This window comes from Symphalangus syndactylus, chromosome 13 (assembly GCF_028878055.3).
Source record: "Symphalangus syndactylus isolate Jambi chromosome 13, NHGRI_mSymSyn1-v2.1_pri, whole genome shotgun sequence".
NCBI classification, from domain to species: domain Eukaryota; kingdom Metazoa; phylum Chordata; class Mammalia; order Primates; family Hylobatidae; genus Symphalangus; species Symphalangus syndactylus.
Window position 1 is genome coordinate 115,857,509 of NC_072435.2, and position 19,488 is coordinate 115,876,996.

At 48.7% G+C, this 19,488-nt stretch overlaps 2 protein-coding genes across 2 annotated transcripts in view; one reads left to right on the forward strand and one right to left on the reverse strand.

The window, feature by feature from the left end:
- The window catches only part of GCN1 (GCN1 activator of EIF2AK4), a 69,070-nt gene that overhangs the window by 44,690 nt on the left and 4,892 nt on the right, over positions 1-19,488 (reverse strand). Inside the window, exons 3-14 of the mRNA XM_055236055.2 lie at positions 12,259-12,322; positions 11,548-11,679; positions 11,006-11,114; positions 7,122-7,220; positions 6,895-7,029; positions 5,956-6,024; positions 5,719-5,827; positions 4,415-4,489; positions 4,018-4,146; positions 3,426-3,476; positions 2,354-2,452; positions 1,934-2,107 (exon numbers count right to left, since the gene is read on the reverse strand). Coding sequence (XP_055092030.1) covers positions 1,934-2,107; positions 2,354-2,452; positions 3,426-3,476; positions 4,018-4,146; positions 4,415-4,489; positions 5,719-5,827; positions 5,956-6,024; positions 6,895-7,029; positions 7,122-7,220; positions 11,006-11,114; positions 11,548-11,679; positions 12,259-12,322 — 1,245 coding nt within the window. The remainder of the gene's footprint in view (positions 1-1,933; positions 2,108-2,353; positions 2,453-3,425; positions 3,477-4,017; positions 4,147-4,414; positions 4,490-5,718; positions 5,828-5,955; positions 6,025-6,894; positions 7,030-7,121; positions 7,221-11,005; positions 11,115-11,547; positions 11,680-12,258; positions 12,323-19,488) is intronic.
- Positions 12,743-19,241, forward strand: LOC134732090 (prostaglandin reductase 2-like). The gene is made up of 2 exons (XM_063614827.1): positions 12,743-12,759; positions 19,014-19,241. The coding sequence occupies exons 1-2, from the start codon at positions 12,743-12,745 to the stop codon at positions 19,228-19,230; spliced, it is 234 nt and encodes a 77-aa protein (XP_063470897.1). The 3' UTR covers positions 19,231-19,241.

Genomic DNA, 19,488 nt, shown 5'->3' on the forward strand with positions numbered 1-19,488 from the left:
TTATGTTTATTTTAAAAGCAATGAGCATTGAGTTCTGGAACTCTGCATTCCTTTTTTAAAAAATAAATTAAAAATAAATGCAACAAGCAGAACTAGCTCAAGCTGAAGAGAGTAGGTAAAACCAAGTTTTTGCCATCTACAATTCAAGGTCTCACCTACAACTGATGGTCATTCAATGCAGCAATAATGCAAACTGATATATATAGTACATAAGACTTTTTATATAATCTTTGGTAGAGACAGAGTCTTGCTATGTTTCCCTGGCTGATCTTGAACTCCTGGGCTCAAGCAATCCCGCTGCCTCAGCTTCCTGTGTAGCTGGGACCACAGGCATGTACCACCATGCCCAGCTATTTTTTTAATTTTTTTATAGAGATGGGGATCTCACTTTGTTGCCCAGGCTGGTCTCAAACTCCTGGGCTCAAGCAATCCTCCCACCTCAGCCTCCCAAAGTGCTGGGATTACAGGCATGAGCCACCTCGCCTGGCCTCATAGACTGTTTTTAAGTCATGGATGTCAGTTCACTATATCCCTAAGGCAGCTGAAAATGTATTGAGTGTACCTTTCTATCCATGGAAAATCTATGACTTCAATCAGCACTACCTGTGGTTTGAATAAAACTCACAAACCACTGCACAAAGATAATCTATGATTCTGAGCTGGGAGACATATTTCAGAAAAAGATTTATTGCTTTCAAGTCAGTGCAAAAATCTCTTATGGTCAGATTCTTCTTCCCTTATCATTAAAAGAAATATGTGAGTACAAAGTTCATCAGACAAGACATTTCACACAGAAGGGGGTCCCCTCTCAAGAGGAGGCCCTGGAATCTCCCAGATATTTCTTTTTCTTTTTTGAGACAGAGTATCACTCTGTCACCAGGCACAAGTGCAATGGCTTGATCTCGGCTCACTGCAACCTCTGCCTCCCGGACTCAAGCGATTCTCCTGCCTCAGCCTCCCAAGTAGCTGGGATTACAAGCACCTGTCATCATGCCTGGCTAATTTTTGTAGAGACAAGGTTACACCATGTTGGCCAGGCTGGTCTCAAACTCCTGACCTCAGATGATCCACCCGCCTTGGCCTCCCAAAGTGCTGGTAGGCGTGAGCCACTGCACCCAGCCTCTCCTAGATGTTTCTTTAAATACAGCTCATAAGTTTAAATCTTTTTAAAAAGAAATACAAGTATATCTCTGAGATGGAAATCAGTATTAGAGGTTTATAGCTTGGAGACCAAGCTCCTATACAGATTTGAAAGTTTCCTCCAGCTCTGCTTGCCCAAATGACAGTAGGTTCCTCAACACTGAAGGAAGGGCGGTGGTCATTTTTAATAAGTCCAGAGTAAAGTTTACATGAAGTTGGATTTTTTAAACCAGTCTTTTTTTTTTTTTTTTTTTTTTTTTTCGAGACAGAGTCTTGCTCTGTTGCCCAGGCTGGAGTACAATGGCACAATCTCAGCTCACTGCAACCTCTGTCTACCGGGTTCAATTCTCCCTGCCTCAGCCTCCCATGTAGCTGAGATTACAGGCGCTCGCCACCATGCCCAGCTAATTTTTGTATTTTTAGTAGAGACGGGGTTTTGCCATGTTGGTCTTGAACTCCTGCCCTCAGGTGATCTGCCTGCCTCGGCCTCCCAAAGTGCTGGGATTACAAGTGTGAGCCACCGCACCCAGCCCTTAAACCAGTCTTATCTGAGTCATTTCTCCATGATTTCAGATACTGTAGTGACAAGTTCTGGTTCTGGTCCTCTCTGAATAAAGCTTTGTACTTTGAAAGTCTGACAAGGGGGAGAAGCCAGAATTTGTTGTGAAGACTGAATTCAGATTTTGGGCTAAGCCCAATGCTCTCATTTATTTCAGGAAGAAATAAATAATACCCTAAAGACTCGGTAACCTCTGCAGGGAGGCCTGGACACTAGCCCTGGGAGTTGTCTTACCCCGGTAAGAGGCCAACATGCACTGCAGGTAGGCGTGCCTCACCGCAGATGTGGAGGTTTTAAGGCTGAAAGCTTTTTTGAACCATTCAGTGAGCTTCTTGGGCACTTCCGTAGTGAATCGGTTACACCAGAGAGCCAGGACTGAGACAGCGTGTACCAAGGTCCCTTCATGAACTAAGGCAAAAAGCAGAAGTCCAGTCAGTCCAATGTCTTATAACCATGTCAAATCATTGCAAGCAGTGCAAAACACAAGCCAGAGTATAAGCGGGAGGAAGCAGTGATATTTCAGACAGCTCCGAGCCTTGCTCTCTGAGGGAGGTGTGTCTTCAGGAGAGGTTTATGGAAGGAAAGCACCAACTGTGAAAAACCACGGTCAAGGATGAGTACAGAACACATGCTCACCATGCTGCACAGAATTACCTTCCTGCTGAAGGAACGGGATGAACAGCTCAGCCACGATCCCATTCAGGACCTGACTGGAAGGTCCAGACACCACGTGATGACTGACGCTCCCAATCCCTAAAAGGCAGATTCCCTGTTCAGTCCCTTATCAGCACAGAACCACAAAGAGGCAAGTCTTCCTACTGCTGCCACCTCCGCACTGTGGGTCACAGACCTCTTCTGTGTCTCCAGCAGGCATACCTCTCCTTTGGCCATTGTTGATCTTCCCTCAATGCCCCCTCTACACCTCCTGCCTTCTGTAGAAGCCAAGCCTCCTGCTAGACCTGAACGAGTCCCTCTCGTCAAGCACGCAAGCAGCAGGGTCCTGGGAGGCAGGCTGGACCCAAGATGGTCACAGGAGTCAAGATGCAAAGAAGGCTTCACCTTACCTAAGAGTTATGTTAAAGCTTATCTACTACTAGGCCAGGCGCGGTGGCTCACGCCTGTAATCCCAGCACTTTGGGAGGCTGAGGCAGGCAGATCATGAGGTCGAGATCAAGACCATCCTGGCCAATGTGGTGAAACCCCGTCTCTACTAAAAATACAAAAAAATTTGCTGGATGTGGTGGTGCACGCCTGTAGTCCCAGCTACTCAAGAGGCTGAGGCAGGAGGATTGCTTGAACCCGGGGGGCGGAGGTTGCAGTGAGCCAAGATTGTGCCACTGTACTCCAGCCTGGCGACAGAGCGAGACTCCATCTCAAAAAAAAAAAAAAAAAGCTTATTTACTACTAGATCACAGCTCTACTCCTGGCAGAGAAATCCTGTACCTGCCTGTAATCCCACCACTTTGGGAGGCTGAGGCGGGCAGATCACTTGACGCCAGGAGTTCAAGACCAGCCTGGCCAATATGGTGAAACCCCATTTCTACTAAAAATACAAAAAAATTAGCAGGCGTGGTGGTGTGCACCAGTAATCCCAGCTACTAAGGAGGCTGAGGCATGAGGATCGCTTGAACCCGGGAGGCAGAGGTTGCAGTGAGCTGAGAGGGCGCCACTGCACTCTATCCTAGATGACACAGCAAGACTTTCTCTCAAAAAAGAAATCCTATACCTGAGAGGACGCTCATCTTCTGGGCTACAACAGTTAGTTTTCCTTCCGAGCCTGAGAGGAGAGACAGCAAAGATTCACATTCACATATGCCACATTTCCCAAGAGAGTGAACAATGCAGTCACGTGTATGATGCCACGATATGGTTTCTGATTCCGGAAGTAGCTTTTGTGTTGTGAAGCTGGGTTTAAAACAACTTTTACTAGCCTTTTGCTTTCTGACTCAGAAAGGAATGTCCCTACAAAAAACTTGAGAAACAGAAAAAATATAAAGAAAAACATTTAAAAGACAATCATGTTTCCACTACTCAAAGACATTTCTTGTCTGGCGTATTTCCTTTAGTTTTTTCTGCTATGCCTACAAAAATGTGTATCTTAAAAACGAGATCACTTAAAAACTGAGATCACCCCATCCACACCACCCTGTGCAGGGTTTTGTTCATTCACACACATTCACATTCCACTGTGATGTCCTCCTGGCCACACAGCCTTGCCACACACAGATTTGGAGCATCAAGTCCCCTTCAGATCCCAGTTGAGGGAAATACCAGGGGCCACGCCTCAACCACCCGCATGGCCAAGAAGGCTTGCTCACCTCCGAGGATAGCAAATAGGTGCTTGGTCAGGGATTCCATGGCCGAAGAGTCACTGCACTGGCGTGCCAGGTTCCGCAGTGCCAGCACAGCTTCATCCATCAGGCGGGGACTGTTGGATTTCAGGTGACCTGGACACACAAAGCCACTGCTCAGAAGCAGCCAACAACTGAGCATCCAGACTTTCGTCTTTGTCTTTTCCATGCCCCCATCTCTTCAGTACTAGCTGTTTGCTCTCATTCAAATAATCTCAAGAAAGAAACTGCCAAAGCCAATGTAGTTTAGGTTAGGGCCTTATTACTACCCTGAGCTGTCCCCTACCCCTGCTACAACAATTAGGACAAGTACAACCAAACCCAAGGTGACACTTATGGGCTGGAGAGGGGCTGGGATACTCACCAGCCAGTCCTTTCACGATGTCCATGGCATACTGGCTGAGGTCAAGCGTCACTGATGCCAGCAGACTAGAAATAGCTAAGGGGGACAGAAAGCACTGGCCATGTCAGTCTAAGCAATAAATTCAACAGATAGTTTTGTTCTCCTACTCCCCAGTAAATGCCACTAGGCCTGCTGTCTGGCCCTTCATCTCTACAGGCTACATGAGTAGTCCCAAAGCTCTGCTGAAAAGCTGTATACCTCCCCATCCCGATCAGCAAAAATTGCCTTTCCAACATCCCACCAACACATTTTACTAAGATACACAGGGACAGAGACTCAACCTTCAGATCCCATGATTTCAAGTGCCACCTCCATACTAAGTCCAGAATGACTAGAGAGGAGGTTCTTAACCTGAATGGTCTCCAGAAAGTTCTTTTGGGGAGGTGGAGAGGTAACAGGATATTTTGTTTTCTTCCACTCAACTCTGAAAGTGAATACTTGATATTTTCTGGGAATCAGAACAATGGCTAGCACCTACACAAAGCCATGAACTGATCCAGTGGGTTCTTGAACCCCTAAAATTATATGCAGTATTCTTAGTGGATATACTTTTGTGCATTCTTCTAACAAGAGAGCCCATGACTTTTTCTCTTTTTTTTTTTTGGACAGGGTCTGGCTCTTTTGCCCAGGCTGGAGTGTAATGGCGTGATCTTGCCTCACTGCAACCTCCACCTCCCAGTTTCAAGTGATTTTCCTGCCTCAGTCTCCCGAGTAGCTAGGACTACAGACATGTGCCACCACAGCTAACTTTTTTTGTATTTTTATTAGGGACGGGGTTTAACCATGTTGGTCAGGCTGGTTTCAAACTCCTGACCCCAGGTGATCCACCTGCCTCAGCCTCCCAAACTGCTGGGATTACAGGCATGAGCCACCGCGCCCGGCCTCTTGCTTTTTGAGATGGGGTCTCACTCTGTCACCCAGGCTGGATGGAGTGCAGTGTTGCCATCTTGGCTCACTGCAACTTCCGCTTCCTGGGCTCGAGCTATCCTCCCACATCAGCCTCCCGAGTTGAGCTCCTGTGCTCAAGTGATCTGCCCACTGCCGCCTCCCAAAGTGCTGGGATTACAGGTGTGAGCCAATGCATCTGGCTTTCAACATAATCTCAAAAGGTCCCCAATCTCTCTCCCAAGGTCCCAACAAGGTAAACAGTGAATACATCCCCCCTCCCTCCCCCCCCACCACACACACTTCTTATTGCCAAATATCGAGAACAGAGATATAGGCAACTCATCTCCCTCCCACTATCCTGGTTGACAGCAACCTACTTTCAATAACATTCTCTGGACTCCTCAGTAAGGACTTCTGTATGGTGGGCAGTATCAGATCCTTAAATTCTGAGTGGGACAGGTATCGGAGCAGAGGGGCACAGCTATCCTACAAAGAAAAAGGAATAAGGCACCTAGCCCTCATGGGAACGGACCAAGAAGCAAAAAAGAGTTCAGCATCCCAGAATTGAAAATAGGATCAGTTGTCCAGGTGAGTAACGTCCACCTCTCGCTCACCAACAGGTACTTCGGAGGCTTGACTTTGCTCATCAGGATGTTCCTCATGTAAAAGTCCAGTAGGGCGCTCTAGAGAACACAAAGCTCTGGTTAGACCCTGACATTCTCAAGTATCTCATCACCAGCCTAAGGGGTCCCCCTTGTAAGAGTGCCTCCAAAAAATACAAATCAATGCCCCAAATCTCAGTGTTAAGCATAGAGGTCTCACTGATCCTGCAACCCCACTTAAAACCCTTCCACAGCTTTCCATGGTCCCCTGGGATAAAGTCCAAAGTCCTTCGTATGGCTTAAAAGGCCCTGCCCACCACTCAGCTGGCTGCATCTCACTCTAACCCATTCCTGCCACTCCCACCCCGCTCACCTCCTCTCTGTTCCTGCCCACAGGCTGCTTCCTCTGCCCAAAATGCTCTGCCTCACCTCTTGACCTTGCTAATTCCTCTTCACTCTCAAAGTTCCTTTAGAGAGATGTGTTCTTTGACCCACAGCCTAAATCAGGTCCTTCTGTTGTGGAGTCTCACGGCTTCTCACACTTTCCCTTTGTAGCACATACTAGTTATAATTAGCTAGACTATCTGTTTAACGTCAGTTTCTCAGACTCAGTTCCATGGGGGCAGGGGTCATAGCTCCCTTACTCGCTGGTGTACCCCCAACACCGGGCACAGTGCCTAGAACATGGCAGCCGCTCAATTGGGATGAATAAGTGACTGCATGAACAAGCAAACTATCACCCATGCCAGAAACAGAACGGAAACTTTCCAACTCCTAGAAGTTCATGTATCATGGCAAAAGGCCAGAGTCTCACATGAGAAAACCAACAAGTTTCAGATGAGGTCAACAGCTAGGGTCACCAGGGCAAAACAGGTTCCCATTCCTTCCCTCCAGCGAGCTGCCAACATCCCCAACGTAGCAAACCCACAGTCACTCCGCCTTGGCACTTGCCTTGTGCTGACTGACCACGTCCATCTCCTTGTGGCTCGTGCAGAACTGCACCAGCAGCCCCAGCATGCCGGCATAGTTCTGGTTGGGCTCTAGGCTGAGAATGGCTGACAAGTACTGTTCCACCAGCCCGGGGTTCTGAAGAGGAAAGTGCCAGGCAGGTGTATAAGATGGCAGTGGGGGAGTGGCATGGAAGAAGCAATGCCCACCAGCCCCTGCAGTCCTGTCACCTCTTTCCACAGCTTCGTGAGTTTCTTCACAGCACCATCCACGGCATGCTTGTGGGAGCCACCCAGCACCTCCAGCAAGAGCAGGCACTGCACTTCCACCTGCCAGGACCAGGAAAGACTCAGGTCAAGATGGGACACGAGATGAAGGGCCCCATGGCCCTCACAACCTGCAAAGACCTCCATCAGCCCCTCCAAATCCTGGCTTCGTGTCCACTCAGCTTCTCCCACTCAACTCCAGCCAGATCCTCTTCCCTCCACCCCACACATTTAGTTCTGTCCTTTAATGACACTGTTCCCTCTAGTGCTCATTTAATAAATATTTGGTGATCACCTATTATGAGTCAGACAATGAAGGCACAAGGGGAGGAAGACAGACATGGTCCCTGCTTTTTTTTTTTTTTTAAGACGAAGTCTCGCTCTGTCGCCAGGCTGGAGTGCAGTGGCACAATCTCGGCTCACTGCAACCTCCACCTCCCAGGTTCAAGTGATTCTCCCGCCTCAGCCTCCCAAGTAGCTGGGACTACAGGTGCGTGCCACCATGCCCAGCTAATTTTTATTTTTATTTTTTATTTTTTTTTGAGACAGAGTCTTGCTTTGTCGCCCAGGATGGAGTGCAGTGGTGCGATCTCAGCTCACTGCAAGCTCTGCCTCACGGGTTCACGCCGTTCTCCTGCCTCAGCCTCCCAAGTAGCTGGGACTACAGGTTTCCGCCACCACGCCCACCTAATTTTTTGTATTTTTAGTAGAGACGAGGTTTCACCGTGTTAGCCAGGATGGTCTCGATATCCTGACCTCGTGATCCACCCGCCTCAGCCTCCCAAAGTGCTGGGATTACAGGCGTGAGCCACTGCGCCCAGGCAGTCCCTGCTTTCATGTACCTTAGAATTCAGAGGAAAAAAGAGATATTAAACAAATAAATACACAAATGAATATACAATTTCAGTGAGGTTTCAGTGCCATGCAGGAAAAGAATAAGGGTCCTGTTTCATTTACTTCTTATCTGCCTTGACCTGTCCTTCATTAATTCCACAAATACTTACTGACCACTGACTGCATGGCAGGCTCTATGCTGAGCACTGTGAATACAGAAGTGCATCTTGATATGGGGATTCGAACTGCATGCAGCTCACACCGTCCAACCCAGATTAACATACATAATAGGTCGTCGACTAAAAAAATCTCAGAGGCTGCCGGGCCTAGTGGCTCACACCTGTAATCCCAGCACTTTGGGAGGCCGAGGCAGGCAGATCACCTGAGGTCGGGAGTTCGAGACCAGTCTGACCAACATGGAGAAACCTCATCTCTACTAAAAATACAAAATTACCTGGGCATGGTGGCGCATGCCTGTAATCCAAGCTACTCGGGAGGCTGAGGCAGGAGAATCACTTGAACCCAGGAGGCAGAGGTTGCGGTGAGCCGAGATCACGCCTTTGCACTCCAGCCTGGGCAACAAGAACGAAACTCCATCTCAAAAAAAAAAGGCCAGGTGCGATGGTTCACGCCTGTAATCCCAACACTTTGGGAGGCTGAGGCAGGCAGATCACAATGTCAAGAGATCGAGACCATCCTGGCCAACACGGTGAAACCCTGTCGCTACTAAAAATACAAAAATTAGCCGGACGTGGTGGCAGGCGCATGTAGTCCCACCTACTCAGGAGGAAAATCACTTGAACCCGGGAGGTGGAGTTTGCAGTGAGCCGAGATAGTGCCACTGCACTCCAGCCTGATGACAGAGAAAGACTCTGTCTCAAAAAAAAAAAAAAAAAGAAAAAAAAATCTCAGAGGCTTTACGTGCCATAAATGCCCAAGGTCACTAGTGAGTCATGTGAACTGTCACCCTCAGAAAACAGATACACTTGTGGCCAGGCACGGTGGCTCACGCCTGTAATCCCAGCACTTTGGGAGGCCGAGGCGGGCGGATCACGAGGTCAGGAGATTGAGACCATCCTGGCTAACATGGTGAAACCCTGTCTCTACTAAAAATACAAAAAAATTAGTTGGGCATGGTGGCAGGCGCCTGTAGTCCCAGCTACTCGGGAGGCTTAGGCAGGAGAATGGCATGAACCCGGGAGGCGGAGCTTGCACTCAGCTGAGATTGTGCCACTGCACTCCAGCCTGGGCAACAGAGCGAGACTCCGTCTCAAAAAAAAAAAAAAAGAAAGAAAGAAAGAAAGCAGATACGCTTATGGAAAGCAATACTGATAAATTCCATTTGCATGTATACAAAATGGCATATGTACAAGGTTATTTTCTGCAGCACTGTTAGTAACAATAAAAAACTGTAAACAGCAGAGGACTCCCTATATATACTGTGATACAGAAAGGATTACTGGCTGGGCGTGGTGACTCACGCCTATAAACCCAGCACTTCGGAAGACCGAAGCAGGTGGTTCTCTTGAGCCCAGGAGTTCGAGACCAACCTAGGCAACGAAAGAAAACCGCATCTCTAAAAAAATACAAAAATTAGCCAGGCATACACCAGCATGCCTGTAGTCCCAGCTACTCAGGAGGCTGCAACAGAAGGATCGCTTGAGCCCAGGAGGTCACGGCTGCAGTGAGCTGAGATCATGCCACTGTGCTCCAGCCTGGGTGACAGAGCAAGATCTTTGTCTCAAAAAAAAAGAAGTCTGCAGAATCATGGTGTGTTAAAAAAAAAAAAAAAAAAAAAATTTAAATATATTTTTTTAAAAGTAGGCTGGGCACCACAGGCGCGGTGGCTCATGCCTGTAATCCCAGCACTTTGGGAGGCCAAGACAGGCGGATCACCTGAGGTCGGGAGTTCGAGACTAGCCTGACCAACATGGAGAAACCCCATCTCTACTAAAAATACAAAACTAGCCGGGCATGGTGGCACATGCCTGTAATCCCAGCCACTTCGGAGACTGAGGCAGGAGAATAGCTTGAATCCGGGAGGTGGAGGTTGTGGTGAGCTGAGATCACGCCATTGCACTCCAGCCTACGCAACAAGAGTAAAACTCCGTCTCAAAAAAAAAAAAGTAGGCTGGGCACAATGGCTCATACCTGTAATCCCTGCATGTTGGGAGGTTGAGACAGACGGATCACCTGAGGTCAGGAGTTTGAGACTAGCCTGGCCAACATGGTGAAACCCCATCTCTACTAAAAATACAAAAATTAGCCAGGTGTGGTGGCATGCACATATAGTCCCAGTTATACTCAGGAAGCTGAGGGTTCAGAATTGCTTGAGCCTGGAAGGCAGAGGTTGCAGTGAGCCAGCACCACACCACTGCACTCCAGCCTGGGCAACAGAGCAAGACTCCGTCTCAAAAAAAAAAAAACAACTCCTCATGACCTACACTAAGCCTACCCAGGCACATGTCTGCTCTGCTCACCTCCCAACCTGGTGAGCAAACGTGGAAAGAAAAAGAAGAGAATGTGGAAGGAGCAGGTAGAGAATGGAAAGAGGGAATTTAAGAACCAAAACCAAGACAAGAAATCCATTCCATTCACCAGTTCAACACTGAAATCAAACACAGAGAATGGAATGATTAGCCAGAAAAAAACCAAGAAGATTTACACTATGATATTTTCTAGTCTACTTGCTTTTTGGCTGTCTTCCCAACTCTGGCCTGTCACAGTTTCCACACATGCCATGAAATCAGGGGCCTCATTTCTGTTGTCCATTACTGCATTTCTAGTGCCTAGCACCATGCCTGACAGAGAAGCTCCAAAATGTCTAATACACTGAGAAATGTGATTATGCTGCACTCATGGCCATTGATCAAAGCCACATACCTCGGGACAACTCAAGAGTGTCTGGTCACCCAGAACCCAGAAAAGCACTTGGCACCAAGAAGGTGCTGAAACATGCCCTAACTCCTGGCAGAAAGCTGACCCTTGCTACTTCAGAGACACAGGGAACCTACCAGTTTGTTCCAGATGTCTCCTTGTCGCTTGGCTCTCGATGGAAAGACAATGCGCACCAGGAGGCAGGTCCAGGTCAAGGCCAGCAAGGCGGCAGAGCCACTGCTCTTACTGCAGAGCAGAGTTGGGGGTGAGTTCAGAGCAGCAGCCTCCACCTTGAGGACGAACACTGTCCCTAAGGCCCCGCCTGGTAATGCAGGCCCCTCCCTTGACCTCATGGAACAGAACCTGAAACCAGTTCCCCACAAACCATCTGTGGCAATTCAGGACAAGAAGTCCAGGCTTCAGTGCCCAAACTCCCATCTCTTGGCACTCACAACTATAAAAACAAACAGACGGCTTCCACCATTAGGGGCCTGGTGGGCAACTGTTCCCCTCAAAATGGACTTGCTTCCACTGTTTCCCAACCCTGCTCCTCGGGAAAGTGGTTTTCTCCACTAAGTTTGCTATCCTGGCTCCTCTCTCTGGTGCACAGTCAATTGCATCAGCTTCTCCTGAGCAGGACTGTACCAATTCTCAGGGGGCCACAACTTTTACCTCTTACCTGGGAACACCTGCTTTGGAGCCTATACCGGAAGACTGCAGAGACTGTAGAAGGTTCTTAGCAGTGGCTTCTGGCTGGGCCTCAGCCAACTGCTGGATGGCTGCCTGCAAGGCCCTGCGGGAGGCTGCATCTCTAGGGGGAGAGGCAAAGGGAAAGGTGAACATGCAGATCTCAGGCAGAGGCAGAGGCAAGGCTGCTCAGGCCATACACTGGTCTTTCTCAGGAGAAACTGATCACACCATATTCCAGTGGATCACAGAGGAGGGATTAGGAAATAACTAGATAAACTCACCTCCTCCTAGAGTTCTAAAAGTATCTCCTAAGGGTAAATAAGCCATTGAGTGTATAAGGGCAGCACCTACACTTATGGAGCAGTTATAAGGGTCTCAAAGTAGGCCAGACGATTTAACACACATGACTAATGGCAGCATAAACACACTGACCACTATGGCACAGCAGGCAACTGTTCCAGGCACCTCACGCTTACTAACAACCACCCATGAGATAGAGAATGGCATCATCCCCATTCTGCAGACAAGGAAACTGAGGCACAGAGAGGTTAAGTGACTTGCCCAGGATCTAACAGCTAGGATGTGACACAGCCCAGATTTGGCACCAGGCAGTCTGGCTCTAACCTGGGCTCTAACCACTACCCTAAATCCCCTCTCTGTACAAAGTGCTCCAGATATGGGGCCTTTGGCTGGGACTCACCTATATCGATGCAGAGTCAAGCAGAACAATTTGCAGAGCCCCTTCACTGCTCCCTCTGGCAGATCTGAAACCAAAGATTACACAGACCACAGTCAATAAACATGACTTGGTAAGCCGCTGGAGTCAGGTATTCTGCCAGACATGATCTCAGCCCACTGGACACTCCCCATATATTTAAGACTTTCCTCCCCAAGAGGAAAAAGCAACAACAAAACGAGACTCTAGGAAAATGCCTGGTACAGAAAAGTTTTGGGTAGACATTTGCTAAATGAACGAAACTAAGAAAATACAAGTGGCCTCGAAACCTCACATGCCATCAAGAGGAGGTTCAGGAGTGCTGAAATGATTCTACTTCTTGATCTGGGTGCTGGTTATACTGGTGTTTACCATGTGATGATTCAGTGAGCTGTTCCATTAGGAGGCGTACCTTTCTTCACATACATTCTAATAAACAGTTTAAAAAACAGTACAATGTTGAAGTACTATGAGGGACCAGAAAAGGTAAGAACATCTATAACTGGAGTGTCTCTGAAAGTCTGAAGGACACATAAGCTTGGCCTGACAGATTAGTAGGCTCTGGAAAAATGGAAAGAGAGGGAGATACATGTGGAGTGCAGGGTTAAGAAGGCATAATACCTATTCAGAACACATGAGGAAGAAAAGAGGAGGACTAATAACACCCTAGCTCTTGGTGCTTACAACACACCAGACCCTGCTCTAGATCATTCATACACAGTAACTCACTTAATCCATATAAAGTGGGCACTGTTATTAAGGCCCCCCCCCTTTTTATTTTTCAGACGGAGTCTCACTCTATCGCCCCGGATGGAGTGCAGTAGTGCGATCTCTGCTTACTGCAACCTCTGCCTCCCAGGTTCAAGTGATTCTCCTGCCTCAGCCACCCGAGTAGCTGGGACTAAAGGTGTGTGCCACCACGCCCAGTTAATTTTTGTATTTTTAGTAGAGACGGGGTTTCACCATGTTGGCCATGCTGGTCTCAAACTCGTGACCTTGTGATCCACCTGCCTCAGCCTCCCAAAGTGCTAGGATTACAGGCGTGAGCCACCGCACCCGGATTAAGCCCATTTTTAAATGAAGAAACCAAGTAATGGGAAACAAAGCCAGTCAGTCAGAGTGAAACAGATACACCCTAACTCTGGAGTGAAACAGATACACTCTAACTCTGGGCAGAAAGAGTTCAACTCGGCCGGGCGCGGTGGCTCACGCTTGTAATCCCAGCACTTTGGGAGGCCGAGGCGGGCGGATCACAAGGTCAGGAGATCGAGACCATGGTGAAACCCCGTCTCTACTAAAAATACAAAAAAAAAAATTAGCCGGGCGTGGTGGCGGGCGCCTGTAGTCCCAGCTACTCGGAGAGGCTGAGACAGGAGAATGGCGTGAACCCGGGAGGCGGAGCTTGCAGTGAGCCGAGACTGCGCCACTGCACTCCAGCCTGGGTGACAGAGCGAGACTCCGTCTCCAAAAAAAAAAAAAAAAAAAAAAAAGAAAAAGAAAAAAAAAAGAAAGAGTTCAACTCTTGGTTGAACAAGAGTGCTGAATATGGCTGGGCGCAGTGACTCACACCTGTAATCCCAGCACTTTGGGAGGCCAAGGTGGGAGGATAACTTGAGGTCAGGAGTTCGACACCAGCCTGGCCAACACGGCGAAACCCCGTCTCCAAAAAATACAAAAATTACCTGGGCATGGTGGCACGTGTCTGTAATCCCAGTTACTCAGGAGGCTGAGGTGGGAGGATCACCTAAGCCTGGGAGATTGAAGCTGCAAGGAGAATCGCTTGAACCCAGAAAGTGGAGGTTGCAGTGAGCAGAGATGGCGCCACTGCACTCCAGCCCAGGAGACGGAGCGAGACTCCATCTCAAAAAAAAAAAAGAGTGCTCAATAATGTTGGAAAGCCAACCTGTGACAAGTGCTGCATCACACAGTGAAGCATGCAAACAAAAGGAAGGAGCTTCTGAGGAGGAGGAAATTTAACGTGCAGTGTAAGACAGACTTATACTGGGTGTAGGAAGAACCTGAGAGCAGGAGGCCCATACCATTCCTCACACTTCAGGCACCTGAATGATGGGAGAGAAATGAATGAGGTACAGGGACGCAGTTTCCCCAGGGCCCTGACCACTGCATTGGTCCATGTGATTTGGGGCTATTTCAGTAACTGGGGAAAAGAATAACTGGAGCCAGAAACAGGTTGTGGCTAAGACAATGACAATAACAGCTAACATACACTGTGAGCTTACCATAGCCAGACAATGCGTTACATTTACTCCGACCTATCAGGGAAGTACTACTGCTATCTCCATGTTCAAAGCAAAGAAACAGGCTCAGAGAGGTGAAGTAACTTGAAGCAGGTCACACGGCCTGCAAGTGGCACAGCCCATCTGAGCCCTTCATCACTGACTGCTGCACTAGAGGCCTGTGACTGGAAAGATCGGTATCACACGGCTGCCTTTTCTCACTAGAGGGCTCTGCTGGGAAAGTGACCAGAAAAACCTTTGAGGATGCCATAAAACTCATACACTGAAGCATTAACACACAAGAGAATCTCTGAGATGCTCATAAATAGCAAGTTTACAAGCTTGGGTATATTACTAGGCATAAGTAGGTCAGAAGCAGCAAATGAGAAGTTGGGTGAAGTGGTAGAAATAGGAAGTAAAAGTGGACAGAAAGGGGGACCCAATCTATATGGCCATGATTTTCTTTTTTTTTTTGAGGCAGAGTTTCGTTCTTGTCGCCCAGGCTGGAGTGCAACGGCGCAATATCAGCTCACTGCAACCTCCGCCTCCCAGATTCAAGAGATTCTTCTGCCTCAGCCTCCCAAAGTAGCTGGGATTACAGATGCCCACCACCACGCCCAGTTAATTTTTTTGTATTTTTAGTTGAGACGGGGTTTCACCATGTTGGCCAGGCTGGTCTTGAACTCCTGACCTCAGGTGATCCATCCTCCTCGGCCTTCTAAAGTGCTGGGATTACAGGTGTGAGCCACCGAGCCCAACCATGGAAATGGTTTTCAAACTTTAGTAAACATAGGAATCACCTAAAGGACTTGTCAAAACACAAATGCTGGGTTCTGTGCCCAACCTTTTTTTTTTTTTTTTGGACACAGGGTCTCACTCTGTCACCCAGGCTGGAAAGCAGTAGCACAATCATGGACCACTGCAGCCTCAACTTCCCGGGCTCAAGCGATCCTCCCACCTCTCAACCTCCCAAGTAGCTGGGGCTACAGCACCTCCAGGATTTCTGATTTGAGTTGCTCCAATGGAGCTGAGAATTTTTATCTCTAACAAGTTCCAAGATGATGCTGATGCTGCCTGTCCAGGGACCACACTTTGAGAGCCAAAGCTATACAGTAAAAACAAACATACCAAAAGAAATGAAAAAAAAAAAAAAAAAAAAAAAAAAAAAAAAAAAAAAAAACTAGAATTTATTGAGTGAAGGCAAAATGGTCTTACTCTAATAAGTCATAGAGCTATCCCTTGGTTATGGTGCAGATCAGGATAATCAGATATGCTCAGCATTTCCCAAAATGTGTTCCCCAGACCCTGAACAGATTTTCAGCAAAAAAGAGGTTCAAAGAAAACACTGAATCCAAGGAAGCTTAATAAAGTGAAAACACCTTGTTGCGAATATTCCAAGAGGACATCAAAAACATGACCTCTAGGCTGGGTGTGGTGGCTGACGCCTGTAATCCCAGCACTTTGGGAGGCCGAGGTGGGTGGATAACCTGAGATCAGGAGTTCAAGACCAGACTGGCCAACGTGGTGAAACCCCATCTCTACTAAAAATACAAATATTAGCTGGGCGTGGTGGCAGGTGCCTGTAATCCCAGCTACTTGGGAGGTTGAGGCAGGAGAATCACTTGAACCCAGGAGGCGGACATTGCAGTGAGCCGAGGTCGCGCCACAGCACTCCAGCCTGGGTGACGGAGGGAGACTCTGTCTCATAAAAAAAAAAAACAAAAAAAAAAAAACAAAAAAAACCTCTCCCAACTTATTTGATCTTGGAATCCTTTATTGGCCAATCACCTACTACCATGTTGCTGACTTCCATGGAACACAGATTGGGAAAAATGATATCCCAAGTCATAAAAAAAATGTTTCTGGCCAGGCACGGTGGCTCACACCTGTAATCCCAGCACTTTGGGAGGCTGGGGCGGGTGGATCACAAGGTCAGGAGATCAAGACCATCCGGGCTAACACGGTGAAACCCTGTCTCTACTAAAAATACAAAAAATTAGCCAGGGGTGGTGGCACACACCTGTAGTCCCAGTTACTCCGCAGGCTGACGCAGAAGAATGGCATGAACCCAGGAGGCGGAGCTTGCAGTGAGCTGAGATCACGCCACTGCACTCCAGCCTGGGCAACAAAGCGAGACTCTGTCTCAAAAAAAAAAAAAAAAAAGTTTTTGTACTCTGTATACTACTTGAGAAAGGTTTTAGCTATCTTTTTAAAATATTTCTAATCAAAATGGTTAAAAGTGTAAATAGCTTTCACACCTGAATGGATAAACTCTCCACTAACCCAAAAGTTTTAACTGTTTCAATTCACACTATAGCAAGGAAATAAAGTAAAGGCAGAAGTTGTGCAGGGAGGGGGGAAAAAGGCCATGGTTCCTTTTTTATTTGAGACAGAGTCTTGCTCTGTCGCCTAGGCTAGAGTGCAGTAGCACGATCTCAGCTCACTGCAACCTCCACTGCCTCCCAGGTTGAAGCGATTCTCCTGCCTCAGCCTCCTGAGTAGCTAGGATAACAGGCGCACGTCACCACGCCCAGCTAATTTTTGTGTTTTCAGTAGAGACAGGGTTTCACCATGTTGGTCAGGCTGGTCTCGAACTCCTGACTTCGTGATCCACCCGCCTCGGCCTCCCAAAGTGTTGCGATTACAGGCGTGAGCCACCGCACCCGGGTTCTTTTTTTTGAGACGGAGTCTCGCTCTGTTGCCCAGGCTGGAGTGCAGTGGCACAATCTCGGCTCACTGCAACCTCCACCTCCCAGGTTCAAGCAGTTCTCCTGCCTCAGCCTCCTGAGTAGCTGGGATTACAGGCGCACACCACCACACCTGGCTAATTTTTGTGCTTTTTTTTTTAGTAGAGACGGGGTTTCACCATGTTGGCCAGGATGGTCTTGAACTCCTGACCTTGTGATCTGCTGGCCTCAGCCTCCCAAAGTGCTGGGATTACAGGCATGAGCCACCGCGCCTGGCCAAGGCCATGGTTCTAAAGAAAGACAATTTCAGCTGGGCCCAGTGGCTCGTGCCTGTAACCCCGGCACTTTGAGAGGCCGAGGCAGGCGGATCACTTGAGGTCAAGAGTTCAGGACCACCCTGGCCAATATGGTGAAACCCCATCTCTACTAAAAACACGAAAATTAGCTGGGTGTGGTGGCGCACACCTGTAATCCCGGCTACTGGGGAGGCTGAGGCATGAGAATCACCTGAACCAGTGAGGCAGAGGTTGTAGTGAGCCGGCAGCGTGCCACTGCACTCCAGCCTGGGCGATGTCGTGAGACTCTGTCTCAAAAAGAAGAAAAAAAAAAAAAGAAAAACACAATTTATTTCCGATATGGAACATTGTCGCTTGAGGCCAGCCTGGCCAACATGGTGAAACCCTATCTCTACTAAAAATACAAAAATTAGCCAGGCATGGTGTGGGCACCTGTAATCCCAGCTACTCGGGAGGCTGAGGGCAGGCAAATCACTTCAACCCAGGAGGTGGAGGTTGCAGTGAGCTGAGATCGTGCCATTGCACTTCAGCCAGGGCAACAGTGATAGACTCTGTCTCAAAAAAAAAAAAAAAAAAAGCTTCCCTCCCTCCCTTCCTTTCTTTCTTTCTTGAGACGGTCTCCCTCTGTTGCCCAGGCTGGAGTGCAGCGGCATAATCTCAGCTCACTGCAACCTCCCTGCCTCGGGCTCCCATGATTCTCCTGCCTCGGCCTGCCGAATACCTGGGATTGCAGGCGCACACCACCACGCCTGGCTGGTTTTTGTATTTTTGGTGGAGACGGGGTTTCGCTGTGTTGGCCAGGCTGGTCTCCAACTCCTGACCTCGACTGATCTGCCCGCCTTGGCCTCCCGAAGTGCTGGGATTACAGATGGAGTCTCGCTCACTCAATGTTGCCCAGGCTGGAGTGCAGTGGCGTGATCTCAGCTCGCTACAACCTCCACCTCCCAGCCGACTGCCTTGGCCTCCCAAAGTGCTAAGATTACAGCCTCTGCCCGGCCGCCACCCTGTCTAGGAAGTGAGGAGTGTCTCTGCCTGGCGCCCATCGTCTGGGATGTGAGGAGTGCCTCTGCCCGGCCGCCCCGTCTGGGAAGTGAGGAGCGCCTCTGCCCAACCACCCCATCTGGGATGTGAGGAGCGCCTCTGCCCAGCCGCTCTGTCTGGGATGTGAGGAGCACCTCTGCCCGGCCGCCCCGTCTGGGATGTGAGGAGCGCCTCCGCCCAGCCACTCCGTCTGGGAAGTGAGGAGCGCCTCTGCCCGGCCGCCACCCCGTCTGGGAAGTGAGGAGCGCCTCTGCCCGGCCGCCCCGTCTGGGATGTGAGGAGCGCCTCTGCCCGGCCGCCCCGTCTGGGATGTGAGGAGCGCCTCTGCCCGGCCGCCACCCCGTCTGGGAAATGAGGAGCGCCTCTGCCTGGCCGCAACCCCGTTTGGTAAGTGAGGAGTGCCTCTGCCTGGCCGCAACCCCGTTTGGTAAGTGAGGAGTGCCTCTGCCTGGCCGCTGTGCAACCTTCCAAGTGTGAAGTGACAGCCTTCGTTGTAGAATGAATGAAGACACTGACACTGATTATATAACACCTTGGCAGCTATCTCAAGTCGTTGATGGTGAAGGTATTGGAATTATAGAAAAAAGCAAACACACAAATTTGACTAAAGGCGATTTTATGACTTCTTTCTATCGGCCCTGGCAAACCAAAGTTATTCTGGATAGAAATAGCCTTGAAAAGGTGATATATATATGAACGTATCTGATTTTTTTTTTTCCCGTATAATTCTTAATTTGTGCATTTGATATTCAGTTGTGTTTGTAATCACGGAAAAATAATAGCATATATAAAAAAAAGAAAAAAAAGGCCGGGCGCGGTGGCTCACGCTTGTAATCCCAGCACTTTGGGAGGCCGAGGCGGGCGGATCACAAGGTCAGGAGATCGAGACCACGGTGAAACCCCGTCTCTACTAAAAATACAAAAAAAAAAATTAGCCGGGCGTGGTGGCGGGCG